Consider the following 9,791-nt stretch of genomic DNA (forward strand, 5'->3'; position numbering starts at 1 on the left):
ATTCCGAATTTGATCAATTTATAATTGGACTAAATATAGATCCACCCCTATCAATAAAGTTGGTTTGAAATTTGAATGTTGTGTTTTTATTAAATTGTCATAGGTTCAAGTTTCATACAAGTAATTATTAAATTTTTTACTTATGAAATACAATATCAAAACCATTTTTAGTTCATTTTATTAACACTTTTTCATTATATACATATTATGCATGAGAGTGCAAATGAAAAAATTGGACTTAAAAGAAATCATATTTAACACATTTTCATTATATACATTCTATGCAATGCAATTTTCACGGGATAGAGACAAGGTTTACAGTAGGGGTGAGCAAGAAAAACTGAAAAAATTGAACCAAACCAATGATACTGAATTGAAAATTCCGGTTAACTGAACTAGTCGGTTTGGTTTTGGTTAAACCAATATAAAAATCCGGTGATTAATCGAACAGACCGGTATACATATATTTCTATATATTATATGTACATTATATATACATATATGTATATTTCATGTATTTTATATTATCCATATATTATAAATTACTAAATATGCATTATATATTTATAATATAACATATATTATTATTATTTAAAATGTAAGATTTTATATGCATTTCTAATTTTTATTATATATATATATATATATATATATATTTATAATACATATTATAGATAAAAAGCTGAAAAACCAAGAAACCGAATCGACGACTAATGACCGAAGCGGTCAACTAGTTAACTGATTAGCTTCGATTCAGTTTCAATTACCGGTTTTTCAAAAACTGATAATAGCAGTTCGATTTAAAAAATAAGCCCATAATTCGGTTAACCGTGAACACCCCTAATTTACAACATGACAATGTGATACACTTATTGAGTTGTAAAAATATTAACTATTTAGTAAGTAGGCTTGAATCGGTTGCACCTTGAATTTTCAAAATGGCGAAACATAATAAAGGTGCAAGTGCAACTAATTTAGCCCGAGGTGTATTTTTTTCATGGTACCTGCACTATGTATAGGTTGTAGTTGTGTCTATACAAGTTCAAGTAGGAACTTGATAAGCTACAAAAATTTTTACTAATTGGAAGTATAAATGTAGTAAGATCCATCTCAATTATTTTTAACACCAAATAAAAAAAAAAAAATCCGATTTGATAACTTAGCCAACTCCATCTTAAAGACTAAAGTTTTTTTGATTGATCAAAAGCATAAGTTGTATATTTGAAAAGTTGGAGAGGCATCATATATGTATATAAAAAAGTTATGATATGCAAAAAATATTTGACCAATCAACTAAAGAGATATTATTTATTAAAATTGATGGGTGGATTTTGATTGATGAAAACTCTTTGGATACCATATTTTCTCGCATCACAGATTTTTCATCCGTCAGATTGAAATAAATGATTTTTCACCTAGTAAACAAAGTAAATAGCCAAGGGGACAGAATGTCTCTCCTATAAATTATTAAAAAAATAAATAAATGATCACATCCCTTATATTTACTTTTTTTAATACCATAATTTTCTGCGTTTTGGAAGTACAATTAATGGTACCTTTCCTGGAAATGGGTGTTAATGCAAATTAGAATCTGCGCTGTATTTGGTCCCCTACATGCAAACAAAATAAAATACGATGGCTCAATTTGGTAGGATTACTTGTACAATTTTTTATTATCCCATTTTCTAGGCATAAAAGCTAGCTAGGTACTTAAAAAAATAGGCTTTGGTTGAATGGGTGAAGGGAGCTATGTGTTCCACCATCTCTCTACCCATTGTCTGGTTGAGTTTCAGTTCATAGTTCATGGGACTTAAGTACAACATCTCACAATAGCTATCTTTTTAATTCTTTATTTTCATTTTCTCCAATTTAAGTCAACAAGGGCCGTTCTCCAAGCTATCTTCAATCTCTGAGACTAGATTATATGCCTTAAAGTTTTTTCAGGTACAACTTGTCCTAATAGGCTCCAGCATTCTTGTCTGATATATAGGTTATTCAGGTAAAGAGGTAAAGAGAAAGGCAGAGCGTAGGTAAATTACTTATCCACCCTTTAACAGCGTATTAGTTATTCAGGAAGGGTAACCGATACTCTTCAAAATCGTTGTTTACTGTGGAACTCAATATAGTGGTGAATGAATGTGGAGATTGTGGTCAATTACCCGATTTTCCTACTAAATAATGGCAAATCAAAGTGTTTTTCAAATATAAATTGGAAGAGACATAACCTTTAGCTAATGTTTTCTATGTATTTAATTAAATTGCACTAGTTATAGCCCCTTTTCTTGCAGTGGCGATTAGGGGTGAGCAAACGGTTTATTCAGTTAGATTTCGAACCAAAATCAAAATATTGAAAAACCAAAATTCTCAGTTCGATTTTTGGTTAAAATCGAATTTCAACACTATATATTATATATTAACAAATATATATAATAAATGATATATTTTAATACACAATAATATATATATATATATATATATTTATAGATAATAAAGTTCAATTAATTTAGCTTTTTCGGTTAACCAAATTTTTAAATTTGAAAACCGAAATTTTACAAAACCAAAATAACCAAAAACTGAAAAACCCAAGCCAAAAAAATCAAATTAAACCAAAATTTTTCAGTTCAATTATTTTATTTTAATCGAATAATGCTCACCCTAATGATGATCCCACGAGTTTGATTCCATGCCTTCTATTTTGAATCTCAACTATTGGGAGAGTCCTAACTAATTTGTCAAAATCATATACGGGGTTGAATCGAAAAGAGCCCTGTTTTGCAAGTTGGTCGATTCAATTATATACATGAACATGATTTTTTAATTGTGGATGACCCAATAATAGAGGTTCAATTTAGGTTGGGTTGGGTTGAAAATATATCAATTTTTCAATGCGCCCAAACCTAATTGAAATTCTTCAAGATAGGCAGCTTGACATGTAGCCCTACCCAATAGTGATCGGTTAGTCACGCAACATCCCTAAACATGTGCTCAAGTCCGCACATGGGCAGGCCATAATCTATCTTGAATCAAAACTAGTCAGCCCGGTCCAATGACCATCCCGGTTACCACGCAATAATTCAGGACAAATTATAAGGCTGTGTTTGGTTTGGGGGACTAAGGATCTGGAATCAGAATCAGAATTAGAATGGGCTATTTCAATTCTAATTGTTTGGTTGGGTGGAATCGTAATGGCATTCCCCCATTTGAGGCAATGGTCATTCCCTGCCCTTCCCTTGGGAATGAAATGCCATTGCTGCTGATTTCAATTCCCATTCCCATTCCCATTCATGTCTAAACCAAACGACTATGAGAATGAATCATTCTGGTTCCGATTCTGACTATGAACCAAACGGATCATAAGAGCAATATATGTAGTGATTGATCGATGCCCATCTTGGCTGACATGGCATATAAGGTTCGAGAAACCCTTCCACTTTATAGTGGAGAGAAAAATATAAATAACATAATATTCCGAAAAATAATTATTATAGATTTAAGAATATTTGATAATAAGAATATATAATATAAATAATTTAAGAAATTTAAATATTGTTGAAATAAAGAAAAATAGATTAGATAATTTATGTTTTATGGATATTAAATAATAGAATAATAATTATAATTATTATTGTACTAATAATAAAACATTATTTCACTTATATCAATTAATAATTCAAGAAAATAATTTTTAGAAAAATTAATATATACTAATAATAGTTTTAAAATCTTTATCTATATATATTATATATTTACATGTATTACACTATTTATTGTATTTTTGGTAATTATTTATTGTATTTTTTGATAAATGTATTTTGAATAATCATGTAGAAATCTATTTTCATTTTTTTATTTAACAGTAAATTGTCAATAATTATTGGAGATTAAACTATTGTTATTTTAACTTTTTGAAATTTAATTCATGGTATTTATTGGATTTATTGTATTTTTGTTATAAATTTATATTCAGAAATTATGTATTTTTGTTATAATTTATTGATTAATATTTATTAAATATTAAACTATTATTGGATATTACACTATTTATTGTATTTTCTTAGAAATTTATTTTCACTATAAATTTTAAAATTAAATATTGTTATTATTATATTATAAAAAATTATTAAAAGTGATATATCATACATAAATAATTATTAATTATTTAAAAGTTAAAATATAAAAAAAAAACATCTACTTTTATGTGTTTCTATTGTTTCACATTTACTTAACAAAGCCTGTGTATCGCATACGTCCCTATTAGTTATTTTACTAAAACTAAGACATTGTCTTCTCTTTATCCTATTCAAATAGGGTGCCTCCCTCTTGATGTATTTGTGTCCAACTACGATTAGTCATTGTATGCCTCTATAAAAGGAGTTGTAAATCTAATACAAATATTAGGTTTTTCATTTTATTCAATTGTTGTTTATTTTTATTTTTATTTTATTTGCATTCTTATGGCATCAGAGCCGATAGATATGGCTCTTAGTGGATCGTCCTCAAATAATTACTTACCTATCGTACCATTTGTCCCAAACAAATTAGAGGGAGAAAACCATTGTTTTTTTTTTTTTATTGCTCTAACAATCCTCGAGCATAATGAAAAAGCCAATTTTGACCCTAAAGAATAAAAAAGGCCATTTTCAACCTCAGACTTTGGTGAAAAGGCCATTCATAGACAAAAATAGACGACGCTTGAAATGACGTCAACAAATTCATTAGACAATGAATAAAATAATAAAAATATTCTTAAATGACACTGTGAGAGTTTGAAAAGGCCACTTAGGCCCTAAAGTTTGAAAATAGGCCACTTTAGACACTAAAAATTCTATTACTTAAAAAAATAAACTTTATCAAATTAGAGTCATTAACAAAACAATAGTTAATTTAATAGTTAATAATTAACAACAATTAAGAGTAGTTACATAAAAACTAACTTAATTAGCGTAACTAGAATAGTAAATTAACAATCACTTAATTTACTTAATTAACTTAGTTAACTTAGCAACTCAATTTTTTTAGTTAAACTTACTTACCTAATTTATTTAATTACTTTATTTATTTAAATAATAGTAACTTAATATACTTTTTTACCAAATTACGACTTTGTCCACTATTTTTCTGGATCAACAGTTTGATCGTACGGTAAAAAAGTAATTAAGTCAACTAAATAAATTAACTAATTGATTAAGTCAGTTAAACAAATTAAGCAAAGCAAATATAGCAATTAAACAATCGAAGCTAATTAAGGTAAAGAAGTAAATTAAATTACTGTTAATTAAGTCAAATAAAATAAGTACATAAAGTAATTATAGTAATTAGGTAAATTAGTTTAATTGGAAATTTGAGTTACTAAATTAACTAAATTAATTAAGTAAATTAAGCGATTGTTAATTTACTATTAGTTACACTAATTTAGTTGGTGCTTAAATAATAATTTACTCTTAATTATTGTTAATTGTTTACTATTAAATTAACTATTGTTATTTTAATGACTCTAAAATGGCCCGTTTTCAAACTTTTGGGTCTAAAGTGGCCTATCCATAGACCTGTTCACGGGTCTGGCTTTGGGCCTAACTTTACACTGTCTCCGGCTCAGGCTTTGGGCCGGGCCCATTAGAATTTTGACAAAAGTTAAGCCCGAGCCTGGCCCATGAATAAGCCTAATTTTATTCATTGCCTAACGGATTCATCAACATCATTTCAAGTGTCATCTGTTTTAACATGAAAGTCCTTTTCATCAAAGTTTGGGGTCGAAAATAACCTTCTTTTTTTTTTTATTCTTTAGGGTCAAAATTGACCTTTTCACAAAATTCAAAGCTGCCAGAGCCAAAAATGCAAAAACTATTGTATCATTAATCATTGCAATATTTCTTATTCATGGCCTTCTTGATATAGTTGAGGGCATGTCTGAATATCCTCCCAAAGAAATCTCATGTAGTGGTAGTGATGACCTTAATGAGAAGAAGACGAATCCGGCTTATGATACTTGGATCAAGATAGATGAATGGATCCTTAGCTACCTGCTATCATCATTGAATGAATGAAAGTATTCTCACACAGGTGGTCGGTCTTTCTACTTCAGTGGAGGTATGGAAAAGTTCTCTCTAAAATCTTTGCTTCTCATTCTAGGGTAAGAATATTACAACTTCGCCTTGAATTACAAAATTTTAAAAAGGTTCCTCATCTATTACTGAATTTGTTCGAAACTAGACCATTGGCTGATATGTCGAAATGAAGATTTAGTTCTACATCTTATCTAGACTTGGACCAGAATATGAGATCTGGTTGTTACAACAACAATTGCCTGCACTTGAAAATTAACCAATCTTTCTTCCCAGTCAGAATCATGCATCCACACACAAATTCTTTATTCTTTAAACCAAGTTGGTCATGGATGTGGTGGTCGAGGTAGAGGATGCCATAACTATGATATTCCAATAATAATGGACCACTGGTGCAATTAATGTCAACTCTGTGGTTGCAATGGACATGTTGCAGTTCTATGTTTCAAAAGGTTTAATGCTTCTTTTCATGGAGAAGAACAATTAATAATGATGGACCAGAACTCGATCCATCATGGTATCCAGATTCCAGTGCTAGCTCACATATGACACCAGATATTTGAAGTCTCCAATTCTAGGCAATGGGACAGGTTTGCCAATTACTCATATCCGTTCTTCACGGGCATAGTAAAGATGGGGACTTTGGTTCGATCCTCAAATATTGCGTTTGATCTTCTCCATTACAATGTTCATAGTCGTAATTTTGTTTGAGTCTTGTCAAGTTGCAAAGAGTCATATATAAGTCTTCTAGTTGGATATCGCTATTATGATTTGTTTATGGATGATTTCAATCTCAAGTTTTTCTCATGGCTAAGAAGTTTGATGCATTTGATATTTTTCTTAAATTCAAGACTCATTAAAAATTATTTCTCTACAAAAATTAATGTTTTTGATCTGAATAGGGAGGTGAATTCTAGTCCTTTACTGTTTATTTGGATCACTTTGGCATTCAACATCACCTCTCATGGCCTCATGCCCATGCTCAAAATGGTACGGTTGAGTGTAAACATTGCCATCTGTCAATGGACCAGATATTGGTCCAATATGAGTCCATTACAGATGTACCAGGTCCAATTCAATCAGATAAATATTTTAGACTAGACTGGTCCAATGACTTATGGACTGTCTGACCTATTCAATTTGGTTTTAATTCAGATTGTATCTAACCCCAACCTGGTCCATTGACACCCCTACCCCTTATCTTCTGTTAATGGACCAGAATCACCAGATTTAATTCATTACAGATGGACCCCAGGTCTGATCCAATCCAATAAATACTTTGGACCATTTAAGTCGGAACTAGTCCAATAAATACTTTTGACGGAATCCAACCCAAACCCAGTCAATTGACACCCTTACCACTAAAGAACCATTCCAGCAAGAAAACTAGCTCCAGGGTGAAGTGTGAAGGTAGGATTCAATTCCAAATCTTGAGAGAGGCCAGGATTCATGTAACATCATTTTTTCTTGAACTTATGCACCATAAAAGAAGGAAATTAAAAGTTAAGTAAGAAAAATATTTGAATCCATAAATTATAAAAAGGGATAGCAATGAAGAGACAAGAACAATGAACCTGCTGGTTTGAATACAAGGCAAATCACCAAGAACCGGTTGAGCAAATTAAGTGACCAAACAAACTTTTTTCTCTTTGTTGACACCCCACAAAAAAAAAAAAATAGTGGTAAATTACAAGGCACACGTAGATTAATCGACTTGAGGTATAGCCCAACTGAGTCTATGCAAGAAGCCAGAAATTTTTGTAGGTCTTTGTGTTGAGAACATAACCTGCATTTTGACCCTTCTTTTGAACTCCAACACATGTGCACTTGCAATTCTCAATCAAATACTCTGCTATATCGATGATCTTTTCTCCTCGGTTCCTTCCTGAATTTGGTCGACTTAGCCTGCATCTGGATTCAAAAAACACAATTCAAAGATTGAATTGGAAGGAAAATGTTCATGAAAAGTGATCTATATATGTGCTTCAACCTTTACATATCATATGGTTAAAGGGTGATGTGTATTTAATTTGGTTTTGTCAAGTGATAGTTTAATAATGAATATGGTTTTAAATAAAATGGATTGACGAAATAAGATTCATGTAGCCAACCCCATATAATTGAAATAAGGAATGAATGATGACAATGATGATGATGATGATGATGATATTAGTCAAAGTGAAAAATGTGATTATTATTTAAGTCGAAGGCCCAAAAACCGGATCAGCCCGACCTAGGTATTTATTCAGGCATGGGACCCCATATAATTTTTCTTTTTCTTCATTGAAGCAACCAACCCCATACAGTTTGGACAAGGTTTAGATGATGATGAAGTTTTAGAAACAAGTCATTATTCAGGGATAAATGGAAACAAGGCCATGGAAGGAGAGATGACTAATGTAATTCTAAGTATAGTTTGGAGGAGAGAATGAATTTTAACCTGAAATTTACAAGAGTATGTAGTTAGATTAGGCTCCTAATAAATCCTAATAGCCTATTATTTGATATATATATATATATATATATATATATTATATGATAGTTTAATTATTTTTGGGGTGTATATTAAAAATGAATGTAGCTCACCCCAATAATGCTGTGGAAAGGCTACGGCGCTGGCCTATGACAAGGATGTCAACTGAGTGTATCTTGCTTTCCCAAAGAATGGCAGCGACCTTGTCCTTGTCCTTGCCCTCCATTTCCACCCTCTCTATACGAACTCGCACTTTGGGCTGTGTTGATTTACATATATTCTTCATTTCCTCAAGAAATTCAAGGTCTCCAATTTGATCTTCTAAGGAGGTGCTGGTGTCGATAGGTATGGGCCTTTTGAGGAGGGTGGAGATTGCTCGGCGACGCCACGAGGTCCGTTCGACATGGAGGAGGATCAGCTCGTCATGTTCGAGCAACGCATGGGAAAGAGCCCACTCGAGCGCGCCAGTTGACTCACGGCTAGGATCAGCAACCACCATCACCTTCTTTGCTGCCCCGGACCCCTTCCACGTCTCCTCTCCCATCTTATTATTCACCTCTATGACATTCACAAAGACAATCACCCACCACCACCACCACAGCCACCCACCACCACCACCACCACCCCCACCCCCACCTCTCGGCTTTAGAAGAGGGTGTTTTGCGGGAAAACTTGGAAACCCATATATAAGTTGAGGTCGCCATTTTCTTATGTTGATCTACAAGTACAACACCACTATCCCAATAAAAGAAACAACCATCAGTTAGCTCTTCGTTTGTGATTCACGGTTTCAGACCCTCCTGGTCCATACTAATGTGGGGGTATGCGTGTTATTGGGACCTCGTCCAAGAGACCAGGTCGAATATCAGGGCCACTAACTTATTACCAACCAATTACCATCTATTATTAGTCATTTCTTTAAGGCTGCATGTGTTTGGTTTGAAGGAAAAAGTAGGGAAAGGAAAGGAAAAGTGAGAAAATCTTTATAAATCTTGTATGGGTTTTCCTCCTTTAATTCTTATTTTTTCCTTCAAACCAAACATAGCCTAAAGGTTTAATTGATTAATGATTTGTTGACTATTTAAAGTTGAGGTAATAGAAGGAGAAATAAAAATAACATACAAAAAGATAGGTGACATCAATGGATCAACAATCACAACGTTTCTATTCAATGTTTGGTGACTCTACAATTGCATGGGAATTATAATAATTACAATCTTAAGTATCGCACTACCCCCCCCCCTCCCCAACTTTCT

The 9,791-nt window shown here is 32.0% G+C and overlaps 1 protein-coding gene across 1 annotated transcript; it reads right to left on the reverse strand.

The window, feature by feature from the left end:
• Positions 1–7,565: 7,565 nt before the first annotated feature.
• On the reverse strand, positions 7,566–9,244 carry LOC148865111 (Adenine nucleotide alpha hydrolases-like superfamily protein). Its single transcript, XM_088980155.1, has 2 exons — positions 8,649–9,244; positions 7,566–7,973 (listed from the first exon to the last, which is right to left on the reverse strand). The coding sequence occupies exons 1-2, from the start codon at positions 9,077–9,079 to the stop codon at positions 7,799–7,801; spliced, it is 606 nt and encodes a 201-aa protein (XP_088836281.1). The 5' UTR covers positions 9,080–9,244; the 3' UTR covers positions 7,566–7,798.
• Between the last annotated feature and the right edge of the window lie 547 nt (positions 9,245–9,791).

The sequence above is a fragment of the Nelumbo lutea genome, chromosome 3 (assembly GCF_056320005.1).
Source record: "Nelumbo lutea isolate HS-2025 chromosome 3, American lotus-T2T, whole genome shotgun sequence".
NCBI classification, from domain to species: domain Eukaryota; kingdom Viridiplantae; phylum Streptophyta; class Magnoliopsida; order Proteales; family Nelumbonaceae; genus Nelumbo; species Nelumbo lutea.

Coding starts and splice junctions, on each gene's coding strand:
- LOC148865111 (XM_088980155.1), bottom strand. CDS start 9,079: ATGGGAGAGGAGACGTGGAAGGGGTCCGGGGCAGCAAAGAAGGTGATG. Junction 7,974..8,648: donor CTTTCCACAGCATTATTGGG/GTGAGCTACATT, acceptor TTTTGAATCCAG/ATGCAGGCTAAGTCGACCAA.